Consider the following 20,112-nt stretch of genomic DNA (forward strand, 5'->3'; position numbering starts at 1 on the left):
GTTGACTCAAACTTAGAGTTGTCTGGAAAATGTGGTTCATTTGTTGATGTCTGTAGCATGCTTTGAAGGCTCTCTGTGGTGATATACGCACTGGTTCTGGCCTCATTCCTGAAATTAATAACACATGGCCTTGTTTCTCTTCTGGATAGTAGGGTGTAGCTGGGTGCGGCCTGAGGTTTCCTGGACAGCTGTGTGGCAGATTCTGGGATTCTTGTGCCAGAAACAGGGATCCCAGCTATCCAGAGAGCTCCCTCAGCGGTGCCTCTTTTTTAAAAAAAATTTAATAGTTTTATTTGTTTATGGCTGTGCTGGGTCTTTGTTGCTTTGTGGCTTTTACTCTAGTTGTGGTGCTCGGCTTCCCGTTGCAGTGGCTCCTCTTGTTGCAGAGCACAGCCTCTATAGAGTTTGAGGGCTTCAGTAGTTGGGGCTCGTGGGCTCAGTAGTTGGGGCTTCTGTGCTCTAGAGCGCAGACTGAATAGTTGTGTCTCAAGGGCTTAGTTGCTCCATGGCACGTGGAATCTTCCCAGAGCAGGGATCGAACTCCTGTCTCCTGCATCAGCAGGTGGATTCTTTACCACTGAGCCACTCTAGGGCAGCCCAGCAGTGCCTCTTGACTTCCCCAGTCCTGAGACATTTCTCTCATAGAACACAATAGTTACCCTAATGGGCAGACCCAAAATACTGAAAAGAACTCCCATTTGTTCTTATAGGTATCTTTATTTGAAAACTTAAAAACTTCTGGCACATACAGATTTGAGCATTTAGATTTTTTGACTTCAGGGTATATATGTGACTAACTTTGATGATTTGTGGGTTAAATAGAAAATACAAACCTTAAAATTTAAAACAAACTTAGGCCCTTGCCCCAGAATTAAGCACTTTAAACAATTTTTCTGTTCTCTTACTTTTGACTTCTCCAGATTTTCTTGCAGTTTTAGTGTTTTCTGCTAAGGCTGCAGCCAGAAGACCATAAAAATTTCAAAGTGAGCAGCTAACATTTTAGGTATATGACAACTAAGAAATGCAGGGATGAGAAAAATGGAGTACATGCTGTGATTGGCAGGCTCTACTATCTCTCTATTAAGTAGCTGGACATTAGGCAGAAATTAGAGAAACTCTTTCCTTACATTGGCACTGACTGCTCTCTTCTGGGATCTTGCAATAGGCAGATGCCTTCTTGCCTCAGAAAAGCCCCTTTTCTTTCTTCATCTGGAGCTGTTTCCAGCCAGGCAGAGCAGCAAACTGCCCTCTTGTGATGCCAAACACAGAAACAAAGTCCTTTTCAGAGAGGTAATTCTAAGAGAGAAAACAGTTTCTAGTTAGAAGACCTGGCACCTGTCAGTGTTGATGGGGTGGGGGCAGAGCGGCCAAGAGATAGTCCCAAGTAGTTTCTTGAAAGGGGAAGTAGAATGAATTTTCCAGAAAGTCTGTGTTTGACTTAAATTATTCATTGGCGAGCTTGTCAGCTGGTGGAGTCCCACCGTGGCCTGTGGAAGCGCTGACTGGGTTCACGGCGCTTGCAGTCCCACCTGGCACCAGTGTCTTGCCAGAAGGACAAGAAATGGGTTGTATATTATGTATAAGTGCTAAACATTAGGCTTTGGCTGAATGGAGAGCTAAACTGAGTGACAGTTTTCCTTGCCTTATGCCCTCATCTGCCATTTTGTATTAATATTTTTCTCTTTTTAATCTGCCATTTTTTATCCAGATGTTTTCCAATGCAGGATCAAGTGGATCTTGTTGAGAGCATAACATTCTAACATTTATTTATTAATGATTAATGAATATTTTCAGTCCAAGTAAAATTGGACTTGGACTAAGGTATGGTTTCTGTTTTCAAGGAAGTTGTAGCCCAGATACTCAAGAATTGGTTACATAAGACACTGTGGAAAATTTAGAGACCCTTCAAGTGAAAGTTGCTCAGCTGAATCTGACTTTTTGCGACCCCATGGACTATATAGTCCGTGGAATTCTCCAGGCAGAATACTGGAGTGCTTAGCCTTTCCCTTCTCCAGGTGATCTTCCCAACCCAGGGATTGAACCCAGGTCTCCTGCATCTCAGGTGGATTGAGCCAGTTGAGCCACCAGGGAAGCCCATGAATACTGGAGTGGATAGCCTATCCCTTCTCCAGTGGGTCTTCCCTACCCAGGAATTGAACTGGGGTCAGGCAGATTCTTTACCAACTGAGCTATCAGGGAAGCCCAGAGACCCTTCAAGGGAAAAATAAATTCATTCATTCAACATGACTGTTAATTAAATCAGCTGAAACTTAAGTTGTGCCTATGATCTGCCAGTCACCGTTTAGGTGCTAAAAAGCTGAGAATGTGATGGTGAACAATACAGAGAAGCTCCCTGCTTTTGAAGGTGTCGGGGAATGGGGCAGATAGACAGTGAGTGACCAAGTACAAAAGGACTGTAGGGGCTGAGGGAGGCAGGGTGGGGTGGTCAGGGAAGGCCTTCCTGGGGAGGTGACCCTGCAGCTGTGACCTAAACAATGCGGCAGACCTGTCTCTCTGATGATCTGGGAGAGAGATGTTTTTTCAGGCAGGAGCAGTAGCCAGCAGAAAGCCTCATGTTCGAGGAACAGAAAAACAGCAACTGGCTAAAGGGCTGTAAGTGAAGACAGTACTGGCCTGTAAGACGAAATCAGGTGGGCAGGGGCCAGGTTGTATAGGGCCTTGGAGGCCATCGCGAGGACTCTGGATTCTAAGTGCAGTGAGAAGCCATTCAAGGTGTGTTAAATAGAAAAGTATCATCTGCTATAAAAGCCCATTGGTTGTTATATGGGGATCAGATTGTAGGGACAGAGGTGAAAATTCACTGGGGGCCTATGGCAGTGGTCCATGATGGCTGGACCATACTGGCAGCAGAGAGATGGAGAGCAGTGGGTGGCAGCTAGCTGATGGGTTGATGTGGGAGGTGAGGAAAAAGAATCAAGAAGGAGCCCTGGGTTTCTGGCTTGAGCTCCTGGGTAGGTCAGTTGTCTACTGAGTGTTTACAGTGTTGGCCATACTCCGAGATGGTGCTTCTGCAGAGCTCCACTCATGTCAGTCACTCACCTCCTTTTTGGCAGGGTTCACATCCTCTGGCAACTCCTGACTCTGATTTTTCAACAGAACTTCTAGGGGGTAATATTTTGGCTCAGAATTCAGGGCAAGGGTTGTGTCTCTCATATCCTAGGGAAGATAAGAATGTAGACACAATAAAAGACCACTCAGGTCTGTGCAATTAAAGTTCTATGTTTATAACATTTAAAAAAATTTTTTTTTTTTTTTTTTTTTTACCACTTCATGCTTTATAATCATCTTTTAGAACAGTGGTCCCCTACGCTGGCTGCATGTCAGAGTCATCTGGAAATCTAAAATAGTTTGGGGGTTCTTGGGAAGCTGATTCAGTGAGTCTAAGGTAAATCCTGTATAGTCAGTTGGCGTAAATGTTGTGCATAAATCTCACTTAAATACTGTGATCACATCCCTTCTCTTGGTACTTTTACTTGGGCTCTACATTTCTGGCCTTCAGATGGTTTCAAATTGAAGTCACACTTCTCTTAAATATATTTTAAAGATGCTACGTTGCCATGAGTTTTGAAATCTTGAGTTTGTAGAGCACAAACAACAAAACGCCAGATGGTTTGGACAGTGGTGCTGTGCGCCGTCCTGATGCTAAAGAGCTGCTGGGTTCTCGGCCGGGAGCTCCACTTCTGGGGGCCGTGAAAACAGGGGTAATGGCCTGAGTTTCTGTGGATGCCGCTGTCAGAAACTAATAGTGTCACCTGGGTTACAAGCTTATTATTTCTGAAAAATACTACTAGTTAATTTAATCTCTCCTGAGTGACAGAGTTGAATAATTCGATTTGGTAACAGCAAGTGTTCTAAATTCTGGAAGGCAGTAAAATAAGGAACTCGGCTCTGAAGCCTGCTTTTTCTACCAATTAAAACAATCTTCCCATCAAATGAGACCATCGGAGTGATACTGAGAAGGACATGATAGGGTTTCGGCCATGCTGTGTCTGCAGCATCTGCTGTTTCTTTCTGGCTCTGGTTGCCTGTGAATAGCTCCTCCAAGAAACTTACAGCAGTGATTCTTGTGATAGCAACAGCATCTCCCAGCTCTTCTTTTAACTGTTCATACGATTTCCCTGCCTAGGAAGAAGATATAGAAAACAGGATGAGATGCTGCTTATAGTGGAGGGACGTCTCAGGTCTGGTCTATAACCCTTGAGAGAAGCAAAACAGCCATGGGACAGAAGACATTTCAGAGATAAGCAGAAAGGAAAATCCCCCCTTCCAGGTCTATGCAGGGTTGGAAGGTACTTAAACATGATCTGCACTCTTTGCTGGTGGCTCCTCAATATTCCATACTAAGAGCAGTTGACTAGGAGTCAGAAAACCTGGCTTCTTCCTACTGGTTGTGACTGTAGACAAGTAACTTCTCTGAGCTTCCTCATTTGTAACACAGGCAACAATGTTCCCCTGGCTATCAGGATGTAATGTGTGTGGACAGACTTCACAAACTTTACTACTTCTCACGTTGCCTGTTCCTGAGGCACGCTGTGAATTTGCTGACTAGACTTAACTGCTGTGCAGGGTGCGAAAGAGAAGGAAGGTAAAAACGGGAGAGGGGAGAAGGGAGTGGGGGGGGGGTACGGTCCTGGGTTGACTCGGCCCTCGAGTACCCTGCCATCCTTCTGAGGTGTCAGTGCTGAGCACCCTGGCAGTAAGAACATCCCCCTGCTTCTCTGTTCTTACGCTCCAAATGTGAGGGTCCCAGGCCAGGAACCAGCCTGTGAAGATGGGAGGCTCGAATCCCTGTTTAACGATCAGGATCGGTGTGCCGGTGTCTCGGCCGCTGGGGTGAGTGTGCAGGTACTCCTGGGCGGTAGACAGAGCACTCTTCTTCTCTGCAGCATTGGCCTCAGCCCCGATCCACAGGAACACCTGTTGTTGTAGAGACCTGTTACTGCGCTCATGCCAAAGGCTAGTGCTAGATAGTACGCGCTGCCCCGTCTTTCCCCGTCAGCAGTTCACAGCCTCAGCAAAGTTTTTCTCAGATTTGTTTTGATTTGTGTATCTCCCACATCTACATCTCCAGTCCTGAACTCTCTGAACGTCAGCTTCCTGAATCCAGCTTCTTGCAAAACATTTCCTCTTGGCTGTCTCCAAGCACCTCAAGTATAACACCCCCAACATGTAGCTCTTTTCTAAACTTGTATCTGTGTCTCCATTCTTGGGGAATGGTGTCCATTCAGTCACCCAAGGCAGTAACCTGGGAATCATCCTGAATGCAGTCTGTATCCCCAGGACTTAGCTAGTTTACCTCTCATGCTTTTGTCAAATCTGTCGCCATCCATCCAGCTCTACTCCACTGCTTCTGTGGGCCAGCAGCAGCTCTTTCTGGACTAGGACCATGTGTGCTGATGGGCCTCCCAACGTACAGTCTTCTTTTTTCTCACACCCCCTCCCTCCTCTCCTACACTCGCTAGAGTGAGTGATCTAAAGCACAGTCTGACCATGTCACTCACCTGCTTAAATTTCAGTAGCTTTCCAGGGTAAGTTCCAAACTTCTTGACTTGGTTGGTAAGGTCCATACCTACTTCTTTAGCTTCACCTCTAGGGCACTCTTTAACTCTGTCTTATACTCTGATAATGCTCTTTGTAGTAGACTATTTCCTGCCTTGCTTTTCTTTTGCCTGGAATGGCCTCTTTACCTGATTAATACCTGTTTCTCCTTGGAGTCTGGGAGCCATCTCCTCCAGAGAGTCTTCTCTGAGCCCCCGAACTGTGTTAAATACCCTAATTTGTGCTCCCAAGGCACTTCATATGTACCTCCATCACAGTAAAATGATGATCCTCCATCCGGTCTCCTCCACCCTCTGTCAGCCTGTAGACTCTGAGAGTGGGGTGGGGCCCTTCGCCTTAGCGACACCACGCCCAGCACAGTGATTAGAAAGGAAGAGGTGTTTGCTGAGCCAAATTGAAGAAAACCGGATGTGGCAGAGGGGTGGCCTTGAAGATGTCCCCTTTTATCCCTTTATTCCCCCAAAGGCCCATATCTCCAGGTGTGCAGCCTACTGCTCTTGGTCCTGAGAGAATGGAGTGTGTGATAGGATGGCATGATTTTCCCAGAGCATAGTGGGAAAATTCCCAGGATGGTGAGTTTTAAACAACATTCTAGTCTCTCCAACCCTGGCAAAAAAGCAGGCTCTTCCTTCGGTCACCACTGACAATTGTTTGATTGACTTGGGGATGGTCCAGGGCTACCCTGGCTTAACTGGGGTTTGGGGGAGAGATACTATACAAAAAAATAGCCTAAACCTTGAGGATGTTTGTCATTTGTTCCAAGCTCTCTGGCTGTGTCTTACCTGGTCCCAGGTATCCAGGAGCATCACGTCACCTGGGTTCAGGTCGTCCTGGGTAAAGTCTATGATCTCAGTGACAGTGAACCGGCCAGTCTTATTGGAACATTCAAAGAGACGAGACTGGACATCTAGGATCTCCTGCTGTAGTCTGCAATACAGTCCATGTAGAGGAGCTGAGCTGCTTGGAAATCACCTGCAGTTCACCAGTCTGGGAGGCAGGGGGAGCCAAATGGAGGGGATGCTGTGGTCCTGTACCTTTTGTCACTGGCATAGGGAGTTTTCCCTCCCAGCAGGTCCCAGAACTCAGCTGGCTCCTGGCCCTCAGCCACTGTGTTCTCAGTACCGTCACAGAGAAGTCCAGCCAGCTCCTTAGCCATCGCCCGCTCATCTCCACTAGACCCCTGAGAACGGGGTGGGGAGAACACAGATGTGAGTCACACACAGGCACGTTGATGTGGGAATAAAGTGCTTAGACTAATAACTCAGTGTAGAAGGAAATGGCAAACCCACTCCAGTGTTCTAGCCTGGAGAATCCCAGGGACGGGAAAGCCTGGTGGGCTGCCGTCTATGGGGTCACACAGAATTGGACACGACTGAAGTGACTTAGCAGCAGCAGCCAGGATTAGTTACCAAGCCAAAAGACCTCAGGACAAGGGAGCTTAGATGGGTTTGTTCTGGTGCTGGGAAGGGTGGAGGCAGGGTGGGGGGCTGGGTGGGAGGCGGGTGGGGGTGGGGGTGGGTGGGAAGGAGGAAAACAGTGTGGTAGCAAAGGACCAGACTAGACTCTGAAATGCTCGGTGGGTATTGAGAGGTCACTTTTGTTTTACCTTCAGTTGGAATTTTAGCACTTACTTTTGATTATTTTTTTTAAGAAAAATATTTTTTAAATTATATACAGGAAAATTCACCCTTTCTGCCATAGAGTTCTATGACTCTTGACAAATGCATAGAATCATGCTACCACCACCACAACAAAAAACAGAGAAGTTGCCTCACCACTGCAGAAGTTTCCCTCCGACCACCCACGCCTTTGTAGTCAAACCCTCCCTGCATCCTTAGCCTCTGGCAACCACGAATCTGTTCCCATCCTGACAGTTTTGCCTCTTCCAGAACCTGGTAAATGGAATCCTGCACAGTGTGGCCTCTGAGTCTAGCTTCTTTCACTTAGCATAATGCATTTGCGATTCTTCCTTGCAGTTGTGGGTGTTCTGTAGCTGAGTAGTATTCCATTCCAATTGTGTGGAAGCACCACTGCTTGCTCATCCATCCTCCAGTTGATTTGCTTCCAGTTTTTGGCAATTACAAATAAAGGTGCTATTAAACATTTGTGTATAGGTTTTTGTGTGAAGGTAGTTTTTTCACATGGGTACATACCCAGGAATGGGCTCATACAATAAGTATATGTTTTACAAGAAACCATCAAATTGTTTTCTAAGGCCGTATCTGCATTTTCACCTGCAGTGTGTGAGAATTCCTATTGCTTTTTTCACCAGCACTAGATATTATCGGTTTTTTAGTCATTAGTCATACGTGTGTAGTGGTATCTCATTGGGGTTTCTATTTGCATTTCCCTAATGACTATTAATATTGAGCATCTTTTCCTATTCAATTCTCTTTTGTAAAACAGTTCTAGTGCTTTTCATTGCAGATGAAATCTGAATTGACAAAAATCATATTTTTAGTGTTCTTTTGTTCAGTGTTAATGCCTGTCCTATTACAGTGCACCAAACTGGTGTGGAAAGATTGACTTTTCCATCCTGCATCCAGCCTCCATGTGTTTAGCTGTTTATGGAGGGTCTCCTGGGTGTGAGCAGTGCCATTATTGAGTGTGTAACTGGAGGCATTGAGTGTGTAACTGGAGGCCTAATTGTGAGGAACATTGCTGGTCCCTTTGAAGAATCTTTAGGAAAAGGCTCCTCTTTTTGAGGACTGCTCCAGCCTATTCTAAGTTCCTTTGCCCTTGCTGACCAGAGGGTGGGTGCAGGGCTGGGAGCCAAGGGATGGGTGTGACTGCTGGGCCAGCTGTCTTACCTTGCCAAACCACAGGTAGTGCTCTGCCTGCGTTCTCAGCAGAAAGACATCATTGGAATTTAGGGAGGAGGTGAAGGCTGGGACCTCCACTGCTTTGGTGTTAGATTTGTTATGTCCTTGAATCTGGAAGAGTCTTACTGGAGGATCCGGCTCAGCATTTCCCTTCCTAGAAGTCCCACCCTAGAGAGAAAGAGAAAAGCAGAGTCCAGATCTAAGGTATACCGTGTGCTCTGAGCACTGGGCCAGCGCTGTGGAGAACAGCGCTGTATCTGACACCATCTTTGCCCTCAAGGAGCTTCTCAGCCAACTGGGAGAGGTCGAGGTGAGCCGGAGTTATGGTACCAACAGTGTTAGCTTTCAGGGGACTTCCCTGATGGTCCAGCAGCTAAGACTCTGTGCTCCCAGTGCAGGGGGCCCAGCTTCAATCCCTGGCCAGAGAACTAGATCCCAAATGCCATAGCTAAGACCCTCTGCAGCCAAATAAATAAATATTTTTAAGAAATGGTGTTAGCTTTCATTCTGAGACCTGGGTTATATGCCAGGCTCTTTTCTGGTGCCTTAGCTATATCATTTTATTGATCCTCATAATAACTCTGTGAAGTAGGTATTATTATCCCACAGTGCAGGTGGGGAAACTGAGGCTCAGAAAACTGGCTAATCAATGACAAGACTAGGACTTGACCACAGACTTGTGTATATCAAGCGTGTGACATCATACAGTTCTGGTGGTGCTTCAGCCAAGGCTTTCTGGAAGACATGGGACTGGAGTCTGAAGGGGCACACGGCTGGGGGAGGCAGACAGGGAATGATAGAGCACATGTGAGGTCTAAAGAGAGACCCACCTGACTGGAGTGGAGTGTGGAGGTTAGGGAGCTGAGGGTGATGCACCTGCACAGGTTATATGGGTCAGATTATACAAGACCTTGAACATGAACTAGGCAGGGGTGTGGACTTGAAGCCCTAAGCAGTCGGGATGCACTTCAGTGTCTTAGAGAGATTCACCTCCTTCTCGTCTGTGTCCTCCCCAAGCCCCACTCTCCACCCCTCCTCTCCTCTACTGTAGCTCCCTGCTGACCTGCTGGTTCTGAGCATTCTGCTTCTGGTGTAGTTTTACCTTAGGTTTCTCACCTCAAAGATGACCAGCTTTCCTTTGAAGATGGCCATGAAGTGGCGCGGCTCCTTCCCCATGGTAACCCGAACCTGCACAGGGGCCCCTTCAAACTGCTGGTCCACCTCTACCGCCTGATATGCCGAGGCTGCCAGCTCATCCTGTGAGGCGTGGCGGCCCTGCACGGGTGAGAAGGGTGCAATAGGTCCCTGCCACCCCCGGCCCCAGCTCAGTGGCCAGAGGAAGCACCAGGATCCAAAGCTAAGAGCCTGCCCCAGGCCTACCTGCCAGATATACAGGATGTAATGAGGCTTCCCATGCATCTCATACGTATAGAGAACCAGATAGCAGTCTCCCCCATAAAAGAAGCCATACCACTGGTGCTCCACGGGGACCAGCTCCAGGTTTTCTATCCTCCAGACCTGGGCATAGAAGAGACACAGTTCCCCAGAGATGGGGGGAGTCCTCTTTGAACAAACAGCCACCTGAAGGGAACTGGGCCATGCTGGGCAGAGAATCCAGGTGGATGAGGCACAAAGGTCCATTCACAGTACCCCTTATCCTCTGGTGCTTCTTCCCAGTATTGAGGGCTTATCCCATTTGCATGATTTGAATCCGGAGAAGTAGGTCATCCCTGGTCAGACGCACCCCCATCACAGCTCAGAGGTCATTTGAATGCGTCTGCCAGGTGAGCTGTTGACAGCACACTGGGGTGCCTACCTTTCCCTTCCCTGAAGAATTGTGGGAGAACCCTGAAGACGCAGACACCTCTTAGGGAAGAGTCCCGAGGCCCCAGAGGTGACAAGGGAAGCAGAGGAGCGCACAGGATCCTGTGCGCTCCTCTGCAGCAAAGCAGCCAGGAGAGCCGGTGCCCTGCCTGCCCTGGCACATGGGTCACTGGGCTTATTACCTCAACTTTGCCGTTGCCGTCATCCACCATTCTTTCCTGGGCTGCCACCTCTGGTTTGGTGTGCAGCAGAGTTACATCAAATTTATCCTGGAAAACCTTCGCTGCAGAGAAGGGGTTGGGAGAAGCCAGGTGAATGAAAAGCATCCGTGCCCGTCTTTCTAGAGACTCCCCACAATGCGAACACCATCTGGGGGCAGTCTTACCAACTTTACCCACGCTGAACGTTTTCCCCAGACCCACGGTCTGTTCCTTCACCGTCCACTTCTGGAACAGCTGCTTGAACATGGCCGACTCGGCACCGTCATTGACGGTCTCCACGTTGGTGCTGCTGGGGTAGCCCTTCATCCTGATGAAATTCTGTGGGTACCCCCCACCCCCAAAGGGCAGGTCAGTCAGGGAATGCTCTGGGTTCTTGGCTCTACTGGTAATTTACCCCTTTGAAGCCATTGGGTAGGATTGTTCCCTTCTGGGAGTCAGAGTCAAATTCTAACTCACTTCTGTCTAGGGACCACGCTAGCTGCCTCAAGGAAAGGACTAAATGGAACATTTTGGCATTCCTTCATTGGTCATGATTATTACTGATTTTTTTTTAAATCCTGTCTAGTATATTCCTTCAGCACTTCTGTACTCTACTGACTTTGCATCACTTTCATTTGCCTTTTTTTTTTTTTTTTTTTGCTTGGTAGATGCATCCTGCTTGGTTCAGCTGCAGGAGGCTGCACAATAATGTCATAAGTTCCTTGAGGACAGGGCTGTTGATATGTGATATTGCCTTCAATAATAACAGCCACCTTTTATTGGGCAGGTGTGTGTGCCAGTGTGTTTAAGTGCTTTACAAATGTTATTCAACCATCACAACAACCCCAGGAAGTAACACTAGACCTGGATTTGAATCCCAGTTTGTCTGTCTGACTTTGAAGTCATGGATATAACTGCGATGTTTTGTGCTCCAGTGCCTGATATAGCTCTCCGAGCACCTCTGATGTTTCGTGAACAGACTTTTTGAATAATACTGCATGTCCATAGCTCCTACCAGGGCTTTAGACATGGCCATCTGTTTCTCAACCTTTGTGGCTCCTCTTCCTTTCCACACATAGATCTTGGTTCCACTTTGGTCCAGGATGTAGCAGTCCTGAAGCAGATGGCCAGGGACAAAAGTGGTTACTGCTGCCCGAGACCATAAGGAAGGCCTGTCCGTGGGGCCTGCATCTGAAGCCAGGTCCGGCTACCCCAAGCCAAGCCCACCCAAGTGCTACTCACATCAGGATTCAGTAAGTCCTGGACCAGAGGCCTCGTCGCTACCTCTGTGACCACCAGCTGCCCAGATGAATCTGAGACACTGGAGAAGGGGAGAAGTTAGCCTGTACCTTCCCTTCTACAGAGCATCATGTGGTCAGTTTGCTATTTCCCGGCTTGGTCTTAGGATGGAGTTTCTGGGTAGAGTTTGACTTCTTGCAACAGGCATGGCATGAGTGCGGACTGGGAGGTGACGGACACTGTTGTCTGGGGGAGACTTCTGTGCATCTCTTTCCTGAATATTATCTCTACCCTTCCCCTGACATTATCCTGTCCACACTCCTGGGATGCATAGACTTGAGTCAAGGAACATTCTCTCCCAGAGATCAGGAATCATTGCTAACAAGAGCAGACAGTAGCTGCTCAGGGAATAACGAACTCCTTGTAGAAGATGCATTCGAAGAAAGACTGAAAGAAACCCAGGTGCCTGCACCCCAAATGGAGCCAAGCAGAAGTGCTTGTTTCTCTGGGGGCCACCTTCCCCTGACCCCAGCTTCCAACCAGCAGCCAGCCTTAGCTACTCACTGATACAACGTGATGTTTGATTTCTGCTGCTGATCTATGACCTCATCTGGGACTGCCGGTTGGATAATGGAGCGCCGGCCGAGGGTGTCCTGAAGGACCTTCATCAGCTCCGGGCTGGCTGCCTCCTTGTCTCCCTCGATCACTCCTATCTCAGCACGGCCCCCTCGCTCCCTGTCCCGAATATCCTTTGCCAGAAGCATTGCCTGTAAAGAAGGCCGGGGATGCCCTTAGCTCCAAGAGAAACAGCCTGGATCCCAGACACAGGGGTTACCCTGATACTGAGGAACCCCAGGCTGAGTTGCAGCCTCAGTCATGTGGCCTATCTCTGAAACAGATGCTGCTCAAAGGCAGGCATCTGGCTGGAAGGGCAGGAAAGAGCCAGCCAGGAAAGAAGGAAAGAGTAGCTGGGGGAAAGGAGGGGCCGACCGCATGGGCCACACCTTCAGGCGCTCCCCACTGCTGCTCTCTGGGCCGTTCCACTGGATGATGACCTTCCCAAGATCCAGCAGGAAGACATCCCCGCGGTTAAAACTGTCCCAGCTCATTTCCACCTGCAGGGAAGAGACAGACATAGGGCAGAAGGAATTCCTGGGTGCCAGGCGGAGAGGCCTCAGGCCCAGGACAGATAGGGGGCAGGACTGACCTCGGTGGCCCGGATGTTTCTCTTCCCCTTCACGTGCAGCAGCCGCTTCACGTTGTAGGTGTTGGTCTCCACGTGCTTCATCCCGGAGGCCACACCCCCTTTCTTGTAGCTGAGGAAAAACAGCCCTTGCGTTATTTACTGAGAACCTGCTATTTGCCAGGTCCTGGGGAGAGAGTGGTGGGCCACACAGAGGCAGCCTTTGCCCACACGGGTGATGACAGTAAATGAGCAAGTCAAACACTGATGCTGGTCACCCCTGCCACAGAGTTGCCCCCAGTGGAGGGCTTTTTGACCAAACATTTGGGGCTGTCTTCTCTGGAGGACTGACATTTGAGTAGAGCTATTAAGAGTAGGAACCAACCACCGGAGGACTAGACCTCCAGACAGAGAAGTGATAATCCCCACGGCAGGAAGAGCTTGTTTTGTTTTGTTCTTGAAGCTGAACATCATGTGTGTTGGGGCAGGGCCCTCTTCAGGCCATCTCCCGTGGCCTGAAGACCAACTCACTCCCGGAAACCCCTCTCCTGCCTCTAGTTCTCACCCCAACCCAGCCTCCTCTAGGCATTCCACACGTGAAGGGCGCCCAGAAAGCCCCCGGGAGCAGAGGGCCTCCGTTGCTGGGTTCCCTGGTGGCTCAGCAGGCTGCTCTGTGCCCAGTGGGGCCTCAGTGAGGACTGCTCACCTGCAGGAAGCTGGCCTTCAAGCAGCCTCAGAACTCTTGAGCTCCTTGGAATCCTTTTGTTGTCAATCTCCAGTGTAAAGTTTGGAGGTGATCAAGCTCCTCAGTTCATGGAAGGCTGTCATCACTGGCCTTTACAAGACCCCACTCTTGTAGTGTATGTGTTCCCTTTTATCTGCATACCCTCCCCTCCCTGCCTTTTCCTCCCCACCATAGGCATCCATTCTAACCGTTTAACATCTATCTTTCTATTTTCATTCTGATAAAACATAGCCTGTTGTTTTGTGCTTATGTCAGTTTTTACAAACAGGAATTAGCATTCTGTTCTGTATTTCAAGCCTGTTTCTTCCTGTGTTCCTTAAGCCCAGTGTTTTTAAGGTGTGTCCACAGGTCAGATGTGTCTCTAATGTGATGGCATGGTACTCCCTGCTGTCTCGGAGTGTTTCTCCTGTTCAGTCTCCCTGGGGGAGGCACAGGCCCCACTGCCTGCAGCTTCTCACCACCACTAATACCACTATGAACATTCTGGCTCCCGTGCCCTTGTGGACCTGGGACCTGCCCCAGTGGCATAGCAGATTGCCCTCTGGAACACTGGGCCAGTCCTCGCTCCCACCAGCAGGGCCCCCAGGTGCCCATCTCCCCACAACCTTGCCAACACTCAGCACCACCCAGCTCTCTAACTTACACTGGTGGAGAGGACAGCTTTGTTTTGATTCGCATTTCTCTGATTACTTTCTTCGCATACTTTTTAGCCTTTGGGTTTCCTCTTTGGTGGACCACGTCTACATCCTTGCTGTGTGCCCAGCTACTCACATGATGCCCTGCTTGAAGTAGCCGCGGAAGGTGTCGGACTCATAGTACTGGACCTCCCGGTGCTGAACGGGGCTGCCCCCCAGGTAGTCGTCCAGCTGCGTAGTGTAGATGGCTGCGCAGCTCTGTTCATCCTGGGAGGAGTCCTTCCCAATCCAGAAGTGGATGTCTTGGGAGAGGAGGCAGCCCACTCTCCGGGTCTGGGGTGTAGTCAAAGAGATTGGCTCAGGGGCTGGTTCGCCCCTCTGGCCTGGAAAGGTAGCTGCCTAGGGTGGCTTGTGTCCCATTCTCGGCAGGCTCAGGCTTCTGTGTCCTGCTCTGCAGTCTCTTGCCCCCTGCAGTGGCCCCTGGGCAGACCTGTTCCGTGACTCAAGCCCTAGCAGCCTGAGTCCCTCCCTACATTTGGGGAATGCTGACAGCTTACTGTCCTCCACATAAGCAGGGGTAGGGGGGAATCTTGCCGGGTTGAAATGCAGGCAAGAGTTCTCTTGTTGCTCATTTGCACCCCTGCACTCTCACAGCTGTATAGAGCTGCTGTCTGCCAGCGTGGCTCTGTCGGCACCGTCCATGTGGGAGACTGTTCCCTCGGCTAGGTGAGCACTTTGAGGCCAGAGACGGCCCTGTGTCCACCTGGCCTTCCTCCACAGCACTGTAATCTGGGGTCTGGGCTCAGGAGGCTGAAGCCTGGCTATGGGCCACATGCTGATGTTCAGACTGACGGCCACACCTCTCCCCCACTCTGATGCAAAATTTAAAACCCTGGCCTAAGCACAGCCTTTGATAGTCAAACTGGAAGCCTGTTCCATGCAACAGCGAGGAAGAATCAAGACGGATACCAGAGGCCTGATTAATTTTGTGGGCAAATCTCCCAGGGAAGCCCCGGAGCTGGCTCTCTGGGGAGGAGCTTGTGAGAATCAGGGGAGAGGGCCGATGGTGCTCACCGAGAGGATGACGTAGCAGTCTCCCTCATAGAAGTTGCCGTGGGCGCTCAGGGGCACCAGCGCCAGCTCCATTTTCTGGAAGGACAAGGGGTGTGGATAGGCTACATTCCTTCCCCCTTGTCCCCCAAGCCTCCTCCCTCCATGCTATTATTTGGCACAGGTGACAGGGCTGGGGAGTGGGTGGAAAGGTAGGGAGATGTCCCCAACGGGTCATGGCGGCCAGCCCCAGGATGAGCGCACATCCCTCCGGCTTCTGCTGAGCTCTGCCTGCACAGCCCTGGGTCTGCCCTCCTCCTACCACCTGCCTGGTCTCATCTCGCTACACTGAGCAACCTGGTGAGCCCCCTCAGTCCTATGCAGTTGGGTGTAAGCCCTCAAGGAAGAGCCTCAAGTCTCTGAGCAAAGCATCAGGGTCTCCAGCACTGACTCCATCCACCCAGCGCTGGCCCAGGTCTGAGAACGGAGTGGAGTACCCGGATTCTGTGAGGCTCTGGGGGCTGAGGGCTGGCTGTGTGCGGGTTCCGTGCTGAGGGCTCCTGTCTGGAGTCTGGATTGGAGCTCTGATGCATCTGCCATAGCATGTCTGGCTCGTCCCAGGAGAGCCATTCATGTGGCCTCAGATGGGGACTTTCATCACTGTCTCCAAAGAGGCAAACCTGCGGTCCTATGTGAGTATATTCAATGTAAAATATGTGTGTCAAATGTGAGAATGTTAACTATCCCACAATTTATGTAACTTTTTGTTCCTATTAGTTGTTAAATGCACGGCGAGCCTTAAAAGCAGTGGGAGTGACCTGGCTCTGAGCAGCTTGCTAGGCAGCGGTGACCCCTCCTGAGGATGATAGTGAGGTGGGCATCTCCTCTGGGTTTTATGCAGCAGTCCCTCACTGGGCTCAGAGCAGGGAGGAGGAGGTAAGGCTTTCTGGGCCAGGGCGGTTCCCAGCTACTGACCCGTGGCGCTCCGGGTCAGCCAGAGGGGCTCAAGCCAGAGTAGAAGGGATGAGCAGGGACCCCATCTATGCTGTACCCAAACCTCCTCCTACTTTGCAGGAGCCAGAGTGCCCTGTGGAAGACAGGTTCTATTTTCCTGACTAGAGCAGCCGGTAGTCTTGGCTCTCTGGGTGGCCTGGGCCCCACCCATCTCTCCAGGGCATTTAGTGGAAATGCAGATGGCTGGATAAAGGGCCAGCTTGTTTTTGCTTGGAGCCCTGCTCCCCAAAGTGAAGAGCATTTCTTCCACCTCACCTCCCCCCTGCTACCCGGCTCTGTGCAAGGATAGGAGACCGTGCTCTTCAGCGCTGCCTCTCACTGCTGCCGAGCCACTAGCAGGAGACTCAGTGTGGGGGGCTTTTGGGGGCCCAGGAGGTGCCCCATCCAGCCCAGCTCACCTCTATTCTCCAGGTGATGATCCCAGGGTCGTTGCCCACAGCCCAGAAGGCGCTGCTCAGAGACATGGCGCTTGTCTTCCCGGGACTGAAACATCACAGAGCAAGTGGGGAGGTGACGCCTCTCAGAGCAGGCATCCCGCCTGCTTTCCTCCTAAGTCACTTCCCAATCTCTTGTCAGCCATCCGGCCGCATCCTCATGGCGCATCCCTGCACTGTTGTCTCACAGTGATGTGGGCAATGACCTGTCCAAGTTCATGTCGTAAGCCTGGCTGACCCGGCGGCGAGGTGGTGGTGGTGGGGGCACCCACCGGAAGTTCTGCTTGCCTTTGCCACTTCCCTTGTTAAGAGCTCTGGTAACAGGCATGATTATTTACCGAAGGGGTGACAAATGTGTTAAACCCTCCGTTGACTGACTTTACTTCTCTCATTTAATTCTCATAAGCTGAATATATTTCCTTTGTCTTATATTGTGGGAAAATTGAGGTTCAGAGAGGTTAAATAATTTGCTCAGTATCACCAGAAAGAAATCCCTCCCTGATCTTAAAATCTCTGTTCTAATTACTCTGAGGTACTGCAACTCTTCCTAACTTACCTAAATTCAGTGGCACATGGGCTGAAAAGCTTACATCAGAGTATTTCCAAACTGAGTTTCCTTCTCTCATTCTTATTCCAGTTCTCCCAGACTCTCTGCTTGGCAGGTCCTCTTCACAGTCCACTCTTTGGGCTTTCACTTACCAGACTTTTTAAAGTAAACCATCCTTAAACTATCCCATCCTGCTTTTGTCATATGACTAATATATTCCCTGTGCCTCACAGAAGAAAAGGGAAAGTAAAATGGCAGAGCTGGGACATAGAATTCAGGGTGTGGACTTCCCTGGCAGTCCACCACTTAAGACTCGGATTTCCAATGCGGGGCGGGGGGTGGGTTGGATCTCTGGTTGGAGTACTAAGAGTTCAGGGTGCCAGCAGGGACAGGCGGGCGTGGCCTGTGGACAGACCCTCCCCCGCCCCCACAGACCCAGCCAGTGGTGCAGTGCCCTCCCGCAGGCAGGGTGTGGAGAGACAGGGAGGGGTCAAGAGAAGTGTGCATTATGCACCATCTCTGTTCGAGGCGTGTCTAGGGTTATCAAGCTCTTACACATGTCCACGGTCACATAGCTTTTATATAATGAAAATTCCTGTCCGGTTCTTGCTCTCAAGGGGCTTGCAATCTCGTGATGCACAGTAACTGATGAATGCTCTCACATGGCAAAGGTAAAGGATGGGCTTGACTGATTCATTAATACACAGGAAAAAGAAAAACAAAAACCAAATGCCCTGAAAGGTCTAGCTGGGATTTTGTGAAAGTGTTAGTCACTCAGCCGTGTCTGATTCTTTGTGACTCCATGGACTGTAGCCCACCAGGCTCCTCATCCATGGAATTCTCCAGGCAAGAATACTGGAGTGGGTAGCCATTCCTTTCTCCAGGGCATCTCCCCAACCCAGGGATCGATCCCGGGTCTTCTGCATTGCAGGCAGTTTCTTTATCATCTGAGCCACCAGGAAAGCCTGGGGTATGGCTATTTGGAAGCATATTGTCCTCGTCAGGAGGAGCATGTCTGGCCATTCTTTTCTTGAGCCTTGGTAGATGAACCTAGGTTTGAGTATGTGCCATTATCTAGTGTGGACATTGGCAAAACAAAAAAAGACAAACAAAAACCTCCCTTTGTCTACTGCTGTAGCAGCCCTAAAGCAGAGCAGTGATGCGGAGCAGTAATGTTTGAGGATTTAATTTGATAACTGGCACTGCCCCACCCTGTGCTGCTTGGAACTGCTGGGGAATATTTGTTCAGGTTTTCTGCAGATCCTAGATTTCAGTCACTAAAGGCAAATGCCATGACCCAACTAGGGGAAGGGGATAAAGACCAATTCGTTCCTGGGAGAGAGCTAAGTGTAAACCTGCTAAAAGTCAAACCAGCTGTCACTAATTAGGACTGTGAGTCCAGAGGCCAAAAGCGGTCCCAATTCCCAACAGGGAGTTAGCAATCAAGACACTCACTGGGCCAGGAGCCCTGAAATACAGGACAGGACATGCTCACAGAAGGAACTTTGCCATACTGGAACACCTAGAAACTGACACCGAAGTCTCCCAAAGCGTCTCTCCGTCCCTCCTCAACTCCTAATTTATTAACTTAGTACCCTTTGACACTACCGCTGGGTGGGGTGCAGTTTTGAAATCCCAGGTTAAAAGGTAGTGGCCCTTAATTCCTATCAACACTCCTATGAATGGACCCCAAGTAGAGGAAGCTGGTTTTCATTTATGCCTTGCTCTACACCATCTTTTTGAGCTGGGGTATTCTCTTTCTTAGTTTTTGAAAATATGCCTTAATGTTTAGGGATCTCTTAAAAATTACCTCACCTTGTCAGCAGGAAGTTTGCAAAACTGACAAGCTCCTGGTTCAATCCTCTAAAAGTCTCATCCAAGAAGACAAGGCCAAGGAAATTTCAATCTCTTGTTTCTTTCTAATCCATGCTCTACTGACATGCACCCATAAACCAAAGAGAACTTACCTTGCCTTCTACCCGTCTTCCCAGTTTTCTGGCAGCAAGTAAGCAGTGTTGAGGAACCACCCAATGCAGGAGGCTCCAGGCCCTGCTGCCTTCTCTTAGTAATGGCTGTGCAGACACTGGGTTTTATTTGCTTGGGTTTGCATCTTAACTGCATTTTCCTAGTCCTGGCCAATCACAGCCAACCTAGCCCTGGGCTTGACTTATTCAAACCAGAGGGAAAGCTTTATCTGTTCCTATTCAAAAGAGCAAAAACAAGAGCAGACTTTTAAAGGCTTCTTTTTAACTCCAGTTCCACGCCCTGATATAATTGATTTTTTTAAAAGTGCAGTCATCAATAATGCAGGAAAGAGGGTGGGAGGATATGAAATTTGCCATCCTGTAGATATGAATGCATTACACTGATGACAGGAGGCAGGGCTGGGCCGCCCGCTGAGCCCCTGGGATGTCCAGGCTGGCAAGCGCCTCCCCCAGAAGTTTCTGGGCATTTCTCGGAGGTGAAGTCTGGGTGAAGGGCCTCCAGTGTGTTATCAGGTCATTCTGTTTTGTCCCTTGGGGGGTCATATGGCAGTCCAATCAAAATCTGAGTGCTTAATAGGTGCCAGGAGCCACTGTTGAGCTCCAGGGCTCCTACTCTGGGAAAACCAGTAAGGGGTACAGAAGGAAGACTCTACATCCCTAAGTCCCTCCAGGGCTTCTGGTTCCTCACCAGAAGTCAACAGAACACCAAGCGTGTGCTTATTAAGCACCTGGAGGGAATGGGGTTGATTCCACCTGGGGGCCAGGGAAGAGCTAATGGAGCCCGAGTTCTGTGACCTTGGGCAGAATCCCTGTGCTGAGTCCACAGTTGGTCTCCCAGCCTGGGCACTCCAGCC

The 20,112-nt window shown here is 49.7% G+C and overlaps 1 protein-coding gene across 4 annotated transcripts; it reads right to left on the reverse strand.

Annotated features, from left to right (window-relative positions):
- Positions 1–697: 697 nt before the first annotated feature.
- Positions 698–20,045, reverse strand: AVIL (advillin). Of its 4 annotated transcripts, none has more exons than XM_006077928.4 (20): positions 19,241–20,045; positions 16,691–16,775; positions 15,303–15,377; positions 14,365–14,561; positions 12,873–12,981; positions 12,670–12,780; positions 12,230–12,432; positions 11,669–11,747; positions 11,442–11,540; positions 10,612–10,765; positions 10,409–10,509; positions 9,783–9,920; positions 9,519–9,677; positions 8,391–8,570; positions 6,615–6,760; positions 6,363–6,507; positions 4,750–4,938; positions 4,075–4,143; positions 3,061–3,177; positions 698–1,296 (listed from the first exon to the last, which is right to left on the reverse strand). In XM_006077928.4, the coding sequence occupies exons 2-20, from the start codon at positions 16,754–16,756 to the stop codon at positions 1,183–1,185; spliced, it is 2,451 nt and encodes an 816-aa protein (XP_006077990.4). In that variant the 5' UTR covers positions 16,757–16,775; positions 19,241–20,045; the 3' UTR covers positions 698–1,182. The 4 variants fall into 4 exon arrangements, with proteins under 4 accessions (XP_006077990.4, XP_044797500.2, XP_044797501.2 ...); XM_044941565.2 differs by having other exon boundaries at positions 17,283–20,045; XM_044941566.2 differs by lacking the exon at positions 15,303–15,377.
- Between the last annotated feature and the right edge of the window lie 67 nt (positions 20,046–20,112).

The sequence above is a fragment of the Bubalus bubalis genome, chromosome 4, assembly GCF_019923935.1.
Source record: "Bubalus bubalis isolate 160015118507 breed Murrah chromosome 4, NDDB_SH_1, whole genome shotgun sequence".
Classification (NCBI taxonomy): domain Eukaryota; kingdom Metazoa; phylum Chordata; class Mammalia; order Artiodactyla; family Bovidae; genus Bubalus; species Bubalus bubalis.

Excerpts from the sequence above, each read along its gene's own strand:
- AVIL (XM_006077928.4), bottom strand. The coding sequence starts at position 16,756 with ATGTCTCTGAGCAGCGCCTTCTGGGCTGTGGGCAACGACCCTGGGATC. Across the intron at positions 14,562-15,302 it reads ACTGCTACGTCATCCTCTCG|ACCCGGAGAGTGGGCTGCCT; the intron begins GTGAGCACCATC and ends ACTACACCCCAG. Across the intron at positions 4,939-6,362 it reads TCCTGGATACCTGGGACCAG|GTGTTCCTGTGGATCGGGGC; the intron begins GTAAGACACAGC and ends CTACAACAACAG.